Genomic DNA, 15252 nt, shown 5'->3' on the forward strand with positions numbered 1-15252 from the left:
TTTCTCGTCTGTCTCCACCACGTCGATGCCAACAAGGAGAGGACACAGGGAGACTACATGCAAATGCGCCGGGATGGATGAGCACTTACTACAGGCTTAGCAGGGAAACAGCCTGCAAACCTCAACAGAACTGGTCTGGTGTTTAACACAGTGAAAGAAGGCAGGGATGACCATCCGCTGGGTATGGGAACTGGCACTCAAAAAAAGTGATCAAAACAATGCAACATTTATATAATGATCACATTACCCTAAATAGTGGATTTAAAGTACGGTGGTGGAGGATCCCATGAGACTTCACACGAACAGAACGGTGGGATTTTTCTTCCCCACAGCTGTGGTCATCACCTATAAAAGCCACACTTCACAGTGTTTTCTAAGAGCAAACAGTTCTGATGCAAACGAGCAGGGGCTCTCCCTCCAGGCCGTGGGAGCCAAGCGGGACAGGGCACCAGGGGCTCCAGCCAGCGCCTGTCCTGCCAGGCTGCCCACCGGCCGTCCTGCCACGCCACAGCCAGAGTGGACTCTGGGGCCGTGGACAGAGCTGCTTTGTTTTATTCCCATGCCAGAGAAGACAATGTCCATCCCTAGGGAACTCCATTTTAATAATTAGTGATTTTCTACAGAGTATCTTCTTCCCTAACTACCAGGCACATCCTTTTCTCATGTAATGGAGATTTCTTCATAAAGCATGTCAGAGTAAAGATAACTCTGAACATTCTGGACAATCAGTAAGATGCAGAAACATAAATTACACTCATGAAGCAAATACACACTGACCCCTCCCCTTTGCTGTTCTCCTGGGAGCAATACCGGTGACACGGTGTGGCTCAACACAAGATCTACTGCCGGGAAAACGGGCACCCAAGGGAGCTCCCATGGCATTACCTACCGGAAGGTTCCTTGCTGAATCCAAATACAAGATCAGCAACGAAGAGGAAAGACCATCATTGGCTTGGTCTTTGTCAGCCCTGATGTCTGTCAGCACCTACGAGGGAAAGGACAAAAGCCTCAGCAGGTGTGTTTCCAGAAGATTTTAGAGTACTTCTACCTGATTATGTCTGTAATGCTCAAGAAAATAAGAAAGGTGGTGAAATAAACCATCCGCTATATGCAACACAGAGAGAATGAAAACACTAAATATATTTAATGGCAATCTACACAAATCAGGGGCAACTGGGTGAGCAGTCGGTTGAGTCTCTGACTTTGGCTCAGGTCACGATCTCACGGCTTGTGAGTTTGAGCCCCGTGTCAGGCTCTGTGCCGACAGCTCAGAGCCTGAAGCCTGTTTCAGATTCTGTGTCTCCCTCTCTCTCTGCCCCTCCCCCACTCATGCTCTGTGTCTGTCTCAGAAACATAAAAAAATTAAAAAAAAAAACTACACAAATCAATTAAATAAAGCACAGGTGATCTGCGGCTCGCCAAACCCCCAAAGTATATCAAGCACAAAACGTGAAGGTCTCGTAAAGCAGGTGGGAAGGACCTATAAATCCTCTTTTAAAACATTCCAGTACCTTTAATTTACCCCTGATGCAACTGTAGTGACTTAGAGCACAATAATCAAAATCACTGCTGTAATTTTTGTAAGCCAAGTAGCCATGCAGTCTAGAGATTCTAATCTCAGCTGTCAGGGGAAACACTCCATCACGGCACCTTATCGAGGTTTGAAGCATTTGGCATCAACGTGAGCCACTCCAGTTTCAAGTGCAGCTTTCCTCTTGGGACCTCGTCCAGGGTGAACCACTGAGGAGAGAATGTGAACGTTCACAACAGCTCTCCTGAGTCAGACTTTCCAGTCAAGCAGTTTCCACAAGTGTTACGAGCCGCTCCCTGGGAGGCACTGTTCTGATTACTGCTGCAGGACGGAGTCCTGCCCGATCTCTAATGAGCTGGCGACCCCAGAGCAGCCGCTGGAGCCTGGCCAGGGAGGGTGCTGAAGGCTTCACTAACACTACCTCACCGAACCCTAACAAAACCATGGTGGAGTAAACACTGTTTCATCCCTAATGGACACACAAGGATTCCAACGTGTTCCAGTCCTGTCCAGCACCATAGGGCTTCTACGTATGGACCTGAATAGAATTTATGGGCCAAGAGATAATACAACATGGATACCAAACACTGAATTTCAGTATCAAAGAAATTCACGTTTGCTTTTATTCACCACTATATACTTCTCAATAAAAGAGTATTCAGCTGTTTCAGCTTAAAAGTCACAAAGCAATTAATCAAAGCTAGTCCCCAAATACTCGGCGTTTAAGGGGCTGCCACAAGTGCACAGGAAGGAGAATGTGTTACTTTGGAACAGTGGATCTCAACATTTATTTGCTTCCTTATGTCCTGCTTGTCCCAATCACACTCATCTTTTAGAAGCCATCTCAAAATTTTCCTCGCTTTTAACGCTTTTTATTCTGATGGCAAGGTCCTGCTTGAAAGCAGTGTCTGCCTGTGAGTTCCCACTGCGTTTGTAGGCGGCGCTCACGTGACAATTTCTCCTCCTAGCTGTTATACCTCCAGCGCCTCGAAAGCCCACTTTTAGGAAGCTTCTCACAGGCCTCTGCCCTGACTCCCAGAGTGTTGTGCTTGTACTCGTGAATTTCTAACATATGCTGGGCTCTCAATACATACCATCTGACTGGGCTGTCAAACTTCTTTCTTTTCACTTTGCTAACACTGAAGGGCCTAAGTTCTCAGTGTTGTGAAGTGACCCGTTCGGTTCTCGGAACACAGTGGGGACGGGCAGCAGGTCTGTCACTGGCCGTGAAATGGAACAAGAACTCAGAGAAAACTTACTTCATCTAAAGGCGCTCCTTTTCAACTTCAATAAGATCAATCATAAGACTATGGAAATAATAACACAACAACTTTAGAATATAGAACATACTTCTTAACACTGAAATAACCTTAAACATCTGTCTAGGAAAAAGTACACGGACATGCATCAAAATGCTAGAGTTTATCAACAGACAGACTTCGTTCAGAAGCTTCCTCGGGTTTATCTCAAAACTATGAAGGGAAGAGTAAGGGACAAGCGGGGGGTGAGTCTCTGGGAGGTCAGGACCCTCAGTCTGGCCAAGCCAGGATGACAGTTGTAAAAAATGTGGTCTTCCCTATAATGTAGCTGTTTACAGAATATGAATATGCCAAAAATGTGTGGAAATATTCAGCCTTCCTGTCCAACAAGCTCTCCTTTGGTGCTGCCGTCCGTATCTACAGCCTTCCCATCCTCACTCCTCAGCTCTGGACCATCAAGTATCTGGAGCCCCACAGAGGCCTCGGGCTCAGTCATCTCCCAGAGCCCCTTCTTCCCCTAAACACCCTGCTCTACGGCCAAGTGTGGCACTCCCACGGAAGCCAGAGATGACGAGGGTGGGAGAAGTCCGCTCCTATTTTCGCTCGTAGCTACCCATCCTCCTGCCCCTACCCCAGGTCAGACCCTCACAGCTCTTTCCTGGTCGATCACCGTAGTCCCCAGTCTCAGTCCCGCCACTCTAAGCCACACGGTGGCTCTACTAAAATGCAAATTGATCTGTTTACTGCCCTGCTTACAATATTTCAGTCACCCCTTGTTTAAACCAGCTCAGGAATGAATTCTGAAGTCACAGAATACACAGGTCATCTTGATGAGGCTAAGCCTGTCCAATGTCATCTATCCCCGTATCTTGTTGGCCACAAGAAATTCAGCTAAATAATAAAGATTAGGTTTAGATGTATTTTTCTAAAAGCTCATTCTTCAGCTGTACTGGTTGTTCTATTTAAGTATACAAATCAGTATTATTTTTCCAATGTGTAGGCACAATGTAAATACTATCCCCCCTGCTCCTAAAAAACTCGACAAACTGAAACGTTTAAAACCTCATTTCTACACCCTAGAGGGGAGCTGCCTGTGCGGCGTGAAAGGCGGAGAGCTGCACTGGCCTTTGGGGCCCCGCTCTGATGTGGCTTATGAGCACTTAAATGGGGCCGAGTACAACCACTGAAGCGAATTTCAAATTTTGTTTAGTTTTCATCAATTAATTTAAATAGCTACACACAGCTAGTGGTTGCTGTGATGGTCGTAGATCTAGAATTTTCCTTCTATACTTAAATGTGAGAGAAATAAAACATACCTCGAGAAGTCTAAAGTGAAACAAATGTTGTATCTAAGAGCCACTTAACAATACACGTTACATACACATAACCTATTTTCAAAGCTGCGGTAGTTTTAAGTGTGACTACTGGGAAGAGTGTTCTCCTCGCCTCAGGGTTTACCTTCCTAAGAAGTCATCCTTGTCCGGGTCTTCGTCAAAGAGCTCAATCTCTAATTCCTGTCCGGGATGTTCATAGACTAAAGCCTGAAAAAATAACGAGTGGTAGTTATCTTACATTTTTACTAACGTCGGCACCTGCTGAATATGAGGATTATGGTAAAGAGCACCATACTAGTTTTCTCTTATAAGTGGTTAAGCACTTACATTTCTCATTGTCAAACCACATATGCTTCTCCGTGGGAGATCATTTTGAAACATCTGCCCACATAGTCTACTGTGTTTCCAGTACCTGGGATTAGTCTCACCGAGTCAAATTCCACTGCTCAGGAAGGAGGTCACAAGACAGCACCCGCAAACAGAACAGGGTAGCACACCTTACTAGCCCTGAAGTGGCTGTGTTCAAGTCCTGTTCTTGGGATAACTACTAGTGACCCACGTACCACCACTCAGAGATTAAGCCATCTGGCAACAGCCTGGACCGGAAGGATGGGAAGCTGGTGACGTATAAGCCACACGACTGTTCCGAAGAACAATTCTGCAAAAATGTATCACTCCTTTACTCAAATTGCACTTCATGACGCAGCAATAACACCTTGACGAGCTTCTTTGGAGAAAACTTGGTCAAGTGAAGAAAAATATATTCCTATGACATTGTTACAACAGCGGTTCTAATGCTGGAATGATAGTCAAGATCTCTTTTGGGTAAGGAAGTGAATGGCAATCACAAATCGGGTCCATCTGTATTACTAACCTGTAGAGATGTCCAGATGTATTAAATGAGAATTTACAAAATGATACATAACTAATCTCGTATTGTATGTTTACATATGTTAACCACATAAAACATTTTTCCCATGAAAAATATTCTGCCAATTACGTATTGTGATGGTTTAATGTCATCAAGGTTTAAATTTATGTGTCGTTTATGTGTTGGCATGACAATAATATTGTAGGAAGGGACGGAGAAAGGGGCAATGCTTTTTAAAGATGGGAAATTAAAGCAAAAAGGATTTAAATTACCCTCTACACCAACCACACTCCTGTGTTAACAGGAGCGGACTCAGAATTTGGAGAAGCCAGGCGACACCACTGGGCACATCTTACCTCGTATACCTCGTTCCACTTCGGACTGAGGTTCTCTTTGATGACTTTGCTTTGGGAAGATCTGGTTGCCGACTCGAATAATCCCATAGGGGTCCGACTTTCCCTTGACGAGTCCCTTAAGGTAAGTATCTTTCCCCTGAAGGTCCTGAGCTTCGATAAAATGTATCCTTAGGACACCCTGAGAGAAAAAGGAGAACCCGTGGACTGTTCACTGGTTCACGTGACAGGGAACAACGCTGTGCACACTCACCGTCCTAAAAACAGGACGGAAGGGAACGAAACAAAGACCCTCTTGTCGTGCGGCAAAGCAGAAAGTAAACGTGGAGCACGCAGGTGGCAGCGCTGAGGAAAAACCAAAGCAGCACCAGATGACGGCACTGGAGTGGTACTATTTTCAGTCAGGAGACCAGACCAGGAGAACGAGGTGGGAGTCGGTGGCCCCACGGTGACACTCCAGGAGCCTGAGGAGCCCGAGTCACAGAGCCTTATGCGTCACCAACACAGCCCTATGGTTCGGTGCTACAGTAATTGGTAACCAACAGAGATGTCTCAGACGTGATACTAAGCCCTTCATATGCAATGATTACTTCCAGTTTAGAACAATCCTATGAAATACAGTCGGCCTTGGAACCACACAGGTTTGAACTGTGCAGATCCACTCAAACGTGCATTTTTTTTTTTTTTTTGAGAGAGAAAGAGGGTGCAAGTGAGCAAGGGGCAGAGAGAAAGGGAGGGAGAGAGGGGAGGGAGGGAGGGGAAGAGGGAGAGAGAGAAAAGAGGGGCTCGAGCTCACCCAAAGCGGGACTGGAACTCACAGACTGTGAGATCATGACCTCAGCCAAAATCAGATGCTTAACCAACTGAGCCACGAGGCACCCAGGATTTTTTTCACTAAATACAGCAAAATGCTATGAATGTATTTTCTTTCCTTATAATTTTCTTAGTAACATTTTCTTTTCTCTAGCTTACTTCATTATAAGAAAACAGAAATAAAATACATAGACATATAAAATACGTGTTAAATGCTCATGTTAGCAGTACGGTATCTGGTCAACAGCAGGCTGTTGGTGCAGTTCTGGGGGAGTCAGAAATCATGCCGACTTTCTGCACAGGGGTCGGTGCCCACACCCATGCTGTTCAAGGGTCAGCTGTAGTCATTGAATGTAGTTTATAGAGAAGAAACTGAAACTTTGAAATACACATTTACTCATAGACTTTAAACACAGTTTTCTTTTCCTAAAATGTTGTTTAATAGGTAAAATAAAAAATATCCATTCACACTTCTTTCAAGGCAAACAATGGTGGTAAAGTTAACACGGAGCAGCATTCTCCTCTCTTTAAACAACCTTTTTTGGTTTTTTTGTAGAATTTTTTGAATGTTTATTTATTTTTGAGAGAGAGACAGAGAGAACGAGCAGGGGAGGGGCAGAGAGAGAGGGAGACACAGAATCTGAAGCAGGCTCCAGGCTTCGAGCTGTCAGCACAGAGCTCAACATGGGGTTTGAACCCATGAACCATGAGATCATGACCTGAGCCAAAGTCGGATGCTTAACTGACTGAGCCACCCAGGCGCCCCTTAAACAAACGCTTTTAAAATCACTGGGCAATATTCCTGACCCCATCAGCTAGGAAGACATGCATTTTTACAGATAAATACACTTTTAAAAACTTAGAGAATTTTCTGTTTACATTTTCATGTGTGTAAAGTTTAGATAATCTGGCAACATGTTTAAGTAGTGCTGACTTTTAAACCCAAGGTTAAAGAAGGCTGGCTTTGGCACGGCTTCAGTACTCACCGTGCTCAGAGAATAAAAAGTATAAGACGCAAAGGAGCATGAGGATTTCTACATGGAAAAGAATTCTTGCATTTTCGGAGATGAAAATCGTAAATTAAAGAAAAATGACATTTCTCATATGTAGTGTTCCATTAAACCTGAATGCCCATGTTATAACTAGTTTGGGCACCAATTAGCTGGGGTGTTGGTACTTTTAAAAAATATAAGAAAGCTTATAGGTGTTTGAGGATTTGTGCACTGTTACAGAGATCCAGCTTAACTACAAAAACGTAACAAACATCAGGGAAAGGCTGTCTCCTTCTACTTCAGGAAGAACACTGAACACAACACCTCCACTGAAAGAGGACCAATTCCACACCTTCTGTTGAGTAAAATCAACTTGGGGCCCCTGGGCGGCTCAGTCAAGTGTCTGACTTTGGTTCAGGTCACGATCTCACAGTTCATGGGTTCGAGCCCTGCATCGGGCTCTGTGCTGACAGCTCGGAGCCTGGAGCCTGCTTCAGATTGTGTCTCCCTCTCTCTCTGCCCCCCCCTGCTCATGTTCTGGGTCTCTCTCTCTCAAAAATAAGTAAACATTAAAAAAAAAAAATCAGCTGTCCTGTGTGCATCAGTATCACACTCATTACAGACAGGAGTGCAGACAGACTACACGGGTGGGGGTAAGGAGCAAGCAGGAAAAGCTCTGTGAAAATTAATTAAAGGAAACCTTTAGAATGGGGTCGGGAGGCCAGCACTGGGAGGGCTCAGGCACCACCACTCCACTGTCCACTGCAGACCCGACGGGAAGAGATGCACCTTCCACGTGACGCTATTTTGCCAGCCCGGCAGGAGGAGGAAGGTCTCCTCCTCCCCTGGCGACAGCTCAGCTCACGAGCAGCCACCACACTTCGGGCTCCCAGTTCACCCCAAAGGGCTTTGAGTTTATAGCGGCCCCTCCCGGCTCCCCCTTTCCTCTGTGAAAGAGCCTCCTCTCCTCTGTTCTGCACAGTCACCTGTGGTTTTGCCACAGCTTAATTGTCCCAGACTGCAATTCTCTGCCGTTCCTGAAGAAACCCATTTTTGCTGGTAAAATAACTGGGGGTTTTATCTTTAAGATTAACAGTTCTCACTAACCTGTGAGGGTCTATCCACTCCAAGCACGTGTCTGACCATTAGAGGGAATTCTAGGTCCTTGACCGGCAAGTTCTCAGTCGTGGGATGAGGGTGCTTAGTCTACTCAAATGAAGGTGACTCCAATATCTGTGACCTAACTCTGTGCTAGGCACCATCCCCAATTTACAGATGAACAAATGAGGTCCACACATGCCAAGTAATACACCCCAAGACCAAAGCTGCTATTAAGCCCGAGGGCTGTGCTCTGAGACCGAGGCTTGCCTTCCCATTTCATCCAGGGCAGTTGGTAACAGCAGCACTGCTTCTGCCACGTTAACTTATTCGAGGACTCGAGATGACCATATTCTCATCTCTGAGAGAAAACGTGTACCAGTCATTACACAAAGTTCCCATCGCGTACTAAGCTCTTAGATTCTGTTATTACAAATAGTATATGCTTTCTGAGATAACAACTAAGTTGTCACAGCTGTCCTTTAGGACTTGCAGAATAGCATTTGCAGGATTAAATCCCTATAAGCACCTTGGATGTTCACAGCTGAGGATTAAGAATTGCCCTGAAGTTTCTGTGATGTACCTCAGCCAATCCCTCAAGAACTGGGACAGGCCAGGGGCGCCTGGGTGGCGCAGTCGGTTAAGCGTCCGACTTCAGCCAGGTCACGATCTCGCACTCCGTGAGTTCGAGCCCCGCGTCAGGCTCCGATTCTGTGTCTCCCTCTCCTCTGCCCCTCCCCCGTTCATGCTCTGTCTCTCTCTGTCCCAAAAATAAATAAACGTTGAACTGGGACAGGCCAAACTATCACATCCAGATCCATGTGGCAAGGTCACTGCTAAGAGAACCACAGCAAGTTACAACACCCAACTATGCAATAGGCCGTCCCATATCTACACCTAAGTGCTAACAGGGGCGCAGGCATACTTACCTTTGGTATAGGAAACCGCAACTGTGCTATTTGAACTTCACTGACAAGAGGAACGGTGATCCGATTGGGAAGCACCAGATAGTTTGATATTATATCCAGAATGATGGTATCTGACAGACCACTATTAGGAGGGCAATAAAAAAGAACAAACCAACTATCAGGCACATCAATAGTAGGTCTTGCCTTTAATAGCAAAGGTAAGCACAAACATGATCTAATATCCCATTTACAGGGTTGGAGTTGTCGAATTTCTCCAAAACAGTATTTAAAACAAGCATTTTAAGGCAGAGCTGTGATATGGCTATGGTGACCATTATGTGGGATGTATATGTGTATGTACACAAACACGCACACACACACACACACACGTGTGTGTGTGTGTGTGTGCATGTATAGTTGAGATATATAGTTGAGTAGAGCTGAAAACACAAGGTAATATATTCTGGCTACATTTCAATATTCTAAATGTTTCATACATTCTATGTAACTTTATCATTGACCTAATACTAAGATACATTAAATTTTTTTTTAGCATAAAATATTTCAAACATCCACAAAAGTGCAGAGAATACCATAACAAACATCCATCTACTCATTCCATGTTTCTAACATTAAATTTCTCTCTCATTGTATGTCCATAGGTCCCAATGAAGTAGAAGAATTTACAGTTTATTCTCTTCACACTGTATTTGGGTACTCACCACTGTAATAATTTTGAATTAACTACTGCCCAGAGAACTCAGTAATATGTATAAAGCAGTGGAGGATAAAGAAACCAATGTACTTTTGATATATTTTGCCTACTCTTTGGGATAAATTTGAGAATTAAGCAGTATGTATGTGACAGCATTTTTGAAAGCGCATGTAAATGAAGTTTCATTGCTATGGAAGAACGCCTTTAACCAGAACTGAAGTTTTTAAGAGAGTTTTACTTCTTGCCAGGACTTTTCAGATGTTACAATTATTAACATAAATGTGTAAAGTAACCGTACATATAAAAATAGCCACTGGGACAGAGCGGAAGTCACCGTTGTTCAGTGAGTAATAAAAACCGAATGTTCACTGCAAGCTGGGCATCCGAATACAACGACGAGGCACAGGGCTTACCTTACTTAGAACGTTTCCATTCATGATGGAAAAAGGACTGAAAACCCACAACTCCACAGACAACACGGACAACAACTCTCTGAAAAGGTCGGCTAATCAGACGTTAACACGCCACAGAGACTCAGAGGGTTTCAGGCGGCAGACACCGGATACGTGTTTGCGACGCAGCGGTGTGAGGCGGTCCTCGGGGCTTGGATGCCGGAGCACTTCTTACTTCAGGCATCCCCCACCCCCTCCAAAATACTGGTTTTGTTTCTGCTGAAAAAAATCTGCTGAAGCAGAGAGCCCTTTGATGACGACTTGCTTTCAAGAATCCCCTAGCTGCTATGGTGGCAGGCTGACCGCCTCACCACCCGCCCAGCTGTGCAGACTCCGGCCCAGCACCCGGGAAAGCAGCAGAAGGCCCACCCTGGTGCCTCACCCCTGCTCTCCTTTCTATCCCCCTGTGCACATGTCCAGGCTCCTCCAGAATTTCCCGAGCTGCGGTGCTGCTCCCGGCTGCCCCTCTGCTTGTCCCGGCTGCTGTCACGATCTTGTCACACTGGAAGGGCTTCCTATCGTGTCCAGTCCTCTTTGTCCTTTGGAACTGCTGCCTCTTTACCTCACTTTTGTTTCTATCCTAATTCTCATTCCTTAGGATCCCTGTAGGGCTCTTCGTTGGAACATGTGGGGATAGTCAAAATTTAAGCTAAAGCGCAGCAATTCAAGCATTATTATCTTATGATACCTTTCGTTTTCATAATCAATGAATACAGCATGTAGAGGTTCATTTTATAATGCTCAAGGCGAGATTTCATTATATTAGGTTCAAAGTTACTAATTACTTTTATAACATAAAATACAAATATTATAAATACAAAATACAAATACAGAATGTTGTATATTATATAAATTTTACAGAATTATGTGTAAGTTATATATATTATATATGAATACACAATTTTACTTAAAAAGATGTTTTTATATATTCCTTTTATACCATAGCTTTTTTTTTTTTTTTTTTAAGAGAGAGCATGTGAAAGGAAGAGAGGGGCAAAGGGAGGGAGAGAGAGAATCTTAAGTAGGCTCCATGCCCAGCACGGCGCCCGATGTGGGGCTCAATACCACGATTCTGGGATATGACCTGAGCCAAAATCAAGAGTTGGACGCTCGTGTCCCATGGCTTTGTTTCTGAATGGTATTTCCTCTATATTCTAATATACATGAGTATATATTTTTAATGATAAACGTATTTCTCTAAATACTAAGTATAAGTATGTATTTTGTGTGTCTCACATAAAATTCTATACATAAAATAGTTAAAGCTATTACTATATAAAGAGAACCTATCTACATATAAAGTCATTAATTAGGAGTGCCTGGGTGGTTCAATCATTTTGAGTGTCCAACTCTTGATTTTGGCTCTGGTCATGATCCCAAGGTTGTGGGATCGGGACCCATGTCAGGCTCTATGCTGAGCGTGCAGCCTACGCAGGATTCACTCTCCCTCTGCCCCTCTCCCCCACGCATGCTCTCTGACAAAAAAAAAAAAATCATTAAATAAAATGGAGTATATGTATATATGTATCTCAATGTATACAGACATGTGTGTGATATAGATCTCCCTTTTTATTTTTTATTAAGTATTTTTTTAATGTTTATTTTTGAGAGAGAGAGAGAGAGAGAGAGAGAGAGAGAGAGACAGACAGACAGACACCACGCACCAGCAGGGGGGGGCAGAGAGAGGGGAGTATATATGTATCTCAATGTATACAGACATGTGTGTGATATAGATCTCCCTTTTTATTTTTATTAAGTATTTTTTTAATGTTTATTTTTGAGAGAGAGAGAGAGAGAGACAGACAGACAGACAGACACCACGCACCAGCAGGGGAGGGGCAGAGAGAGAGGAAGACACAGAACCCTAAGCAGGCTCCAGGCTCTGAGCTGTTAGCACAGAGCGTGATACGGGGCTTGAACTCACAAACCATGAGACCATGGCCTGAGCTGAAGTCAGATGCTCAACCAACTGAGCCATCCAGGCACCTCTTATTTTTTAGTAGGCTCTACACCCAACATGGGGCTTGAACTCACAACCCCAAGATCAAGAATCATGCTCTACTGACTGAGCCAGCCAGGTGCGCCTGTAACTCTCTTTTAAATAAATGATTTGGGACTGACTTCCCCCAGCTGCAGGCTTGCCAAGGCAAAACACGCCCTCTGGCTCACCCTGTAAGGCAACTAATATGATGCTATTTACAGGGTAGCTGCTTTGGACAAGGCTGTGTTTATTTCAGCCCTCCCATGATATACAAAGGAGAACACATTTTCCACACTAAATGGCGACAGTGATCTGTTGTTTTGCTGGCTGCCTAGCATCTGTCCGCCTGGATGAGAGGTCTGGGGCAGGTTCTTCCATTGCTTGCCCCCAGCCCCTCACCCTGGTCCTCTCTTCCTCCTTTGGGAGCAGAAGACCTGGTCATCAGAATCACAGGATCTGTCCAAGGATGGGTGGACAAACAGAAATCAGCCCTGGAACTCGTGCTGGAACCAGCGGAAGGTTCTTTTTAGACTGAAGTTGCTAAGCATGAAGAACAGAGGAGCTGCGACCTCATAGCAAGAGCCTGCCTGATAACAAACCCATGCAGAGAACAGCAGAGTCAAGATTGGGACAGAGAGCACTTAGGGCATCATTTGGACACCAAAACCTGCCTGACTTCATCCACACAATGCTCCAGCCTGCCCGGCGACAGGGGCTGGGAACGAGCCACTGGAAGTGGAGCTCCACGACAGGAGTGTGGCTGTTCTGTTCACAGCGACACTCCAGCACTAACAACAGTGGCTGGCTCATGGCAGGCACTCAATGCTTACTGATTGGATACACGAACAAGTTGTCTTAAAAAACAGTATTTATTTACTCATTTGCTTTATTTTTTAAGGTTTATTTATTTAAGCAATCTCTACACCCAATGTGGGGCTCCAACTCACAACCCCGAGATCCACAGTCACATGTTTCTCTGACAGCCAGCCAGGCCCCCTACTCATTTATTTACTTTTTTATTTAAGACCACTTGAGTTGGCTTTGCTGCTTGCAAACAAGAATCCTAATGAATACTTCAAGAACTCTTAAAGTTGTCTGTTCTTTGCAAAGATCTTTTAAAGTAACAGTATTTTCTAGATCCATAAAACCACAGTACCTAAAAAAGATTTTTATTATTAGGACTCACTTTATTATTATTTTTTTTAATGTTTACGTATTTTTGAGAGAGAGCAGAGAGACAGAGACAGAGCACAAGCAAGGGAGGGGCAGAGAGAGAGGGAGACACAGAATCCAAAGCAGCTCCAGGTTCCGAGCTGTCAGGATAGAGCCCGACGCAGGGCTCGAACTCACAAGCCGCGAGATCATGACCTGAGCCGATGTCAGACTCAACCGACTGAGCCACCCAGGTGCCCCACTATGCCTCACTTTATTAAAGTCCTAACTTTCCCCTGATAATGAAACAGAATAAAGTTCTTTCCAATTACCATTTTAGGGGCATAAACAAACACACAGGAATAGAAAAAAATGTTTAATTTCTGAGTTATTTTAGAAAAAAAAAACATTAAAACGTTATCTACCAGGAACATATGTAACTGTAACCAGGTAAGTGATATAGTGCAACCCTAAAATACAAAAGTAAGTAGCAAAGGCAGGATTCTAGAACCTTCTGCTTGGCAACAACTAACAGGTTTGCCACAAACAGTTGCCTTCCATTAGACGAGACAGATGGCTGTGACCCAATGGGGACGCCTTCGTTTCCCTCACAGCAGGAATGTGCCCTTCACAGTTTCAGAAGCTTGTTTTAGGCCAATTCCCTCATGTTTATAAAAAATTTTTTAATGTTTATTTCTGAGACGAGAGAGACAGAGCATGAGTGGGGGAGGGGGAGAGAGAGGGAGACACAGAATCGGAAGCGGGTTCCAGGCTCTGAGCTGTCAGTGCAGAGCCAGACGTGGGGCTCGAACCCATGAACTGTGAGATCATGACCCGAGCTGAAGTTGGATGCTTAACCGACTGAGCCACCCGGGTGCCCCAAATTCCCTCATGTTTTAAATGTGAGACTGCTACAGAATAACGAAGGACTCCCAGGGACACAGGCAGAAACTCCAGGTTTCTCAGCTCTCACACCCAGACTCCTGGGTGATACTACATGTTCCCAGGCCAGTGCCTACACCTGCCTTCCGGGAGGGGATGCTGGAGGAACGGAAGGCAGCAGCACAGCCTGAAAACAGCCCAGAAGGCTAGTTTTATAATATATACTCATTTTGAAGTTTCCTTTATTTTTCTGGGAAAATAACAAAAACCAAATTTAAAAGTTAACTTACAAGTTATTAAAAGGCTGCTACTTTTCTAAAACACCAACACTTGGGGACTTGGGGCACCTGGCTGGCTCAGTTGGTAGAGCATGTGACTCTTAATCTCAGGGTCATGAGTTCAAGCTCCACTTTGGACATGGAGACTACTTAAAAAAAAAAAAAAGTAAAAAATAAAAAAAAAACAAACCCACCAAAGCTGGAAAGATGCCTCATGATGAGTAAAAAGTAAAATGAAGGGTGAGGGACCCAGTCAAACACTCTCACCCACTCCCCTTTCACTCACTTGGTCCCCATGCCTCAGACGCAGGTCTCAGGAATCTGAGTCTCTTCACCTGAGTCACATGTGAGAGCTTGTGAAAAGGCTCAGAGTCTGCCTTGGACACAGGCCTTACCCGTTCTGTGTTGTTCCCATGACACTAGAACTGCACATTATATCATAAACAAGCTAACCATAGGTCATGACATCATACTTACTTTAATCCAGGGATATCGAGAAGATTAGTCAGTCCTGTCCAATTAATTTCTATCAGCTGTTTTAAAAAAGAAAGGGCAAAAATATTAAGTATCCAGATTATTTCCAATTATCAAATCATACAGGTGTCTTTATAAACAAAATGAGGGAGTACGTAA

At 44.4% G+C, this 15252-nt stretch overlaps 1 protein-coding gene across 1 annotated transcript in view; it reads right to left on the reverse strand.

Moving 5' to 3' along the window:
• ESYT2 (extended synaptotagmin 2) overlaps positions 1–15252 on the reverse strand; it is an 81428-nt gene that overhangs the window by 22140 nt on the left and 44036 nt on the right. The window contains 8 exon segments of the mRNA XM_030308924.1: positions 890–985; positions 1651–1740; positions 2787–2838; positions 4249–4331; positions 5352–5405; positions 5407–5529; positions 9181–9301; positions 15097–15152. Of these exon segments, the coding sequence (XP_030164784.1) occupies positions 890–985; positions 1651–1740; positions 2787–2838; positions 4249–4331; positions 5352–5405; positions 5407–5529; positions 9181–9301; positions 15097–15152 (675 nt within the window).

This window comes from Lynx canadensis, chromosome A2, assembly GCF_007474595.2.
Source record: "Lynx canadensis isolate LIC74 chromosome A2, mLynCan4.pri.v2, whole genome shotgun sequence".
In the NCBI taxonomy this organism is placed as follows: domain Eukaryota; kingdom Metazoa; phylum Chordata; class Mammalia; order Carnivora; family Felidae; genus Lynx; species Lynx canadensis.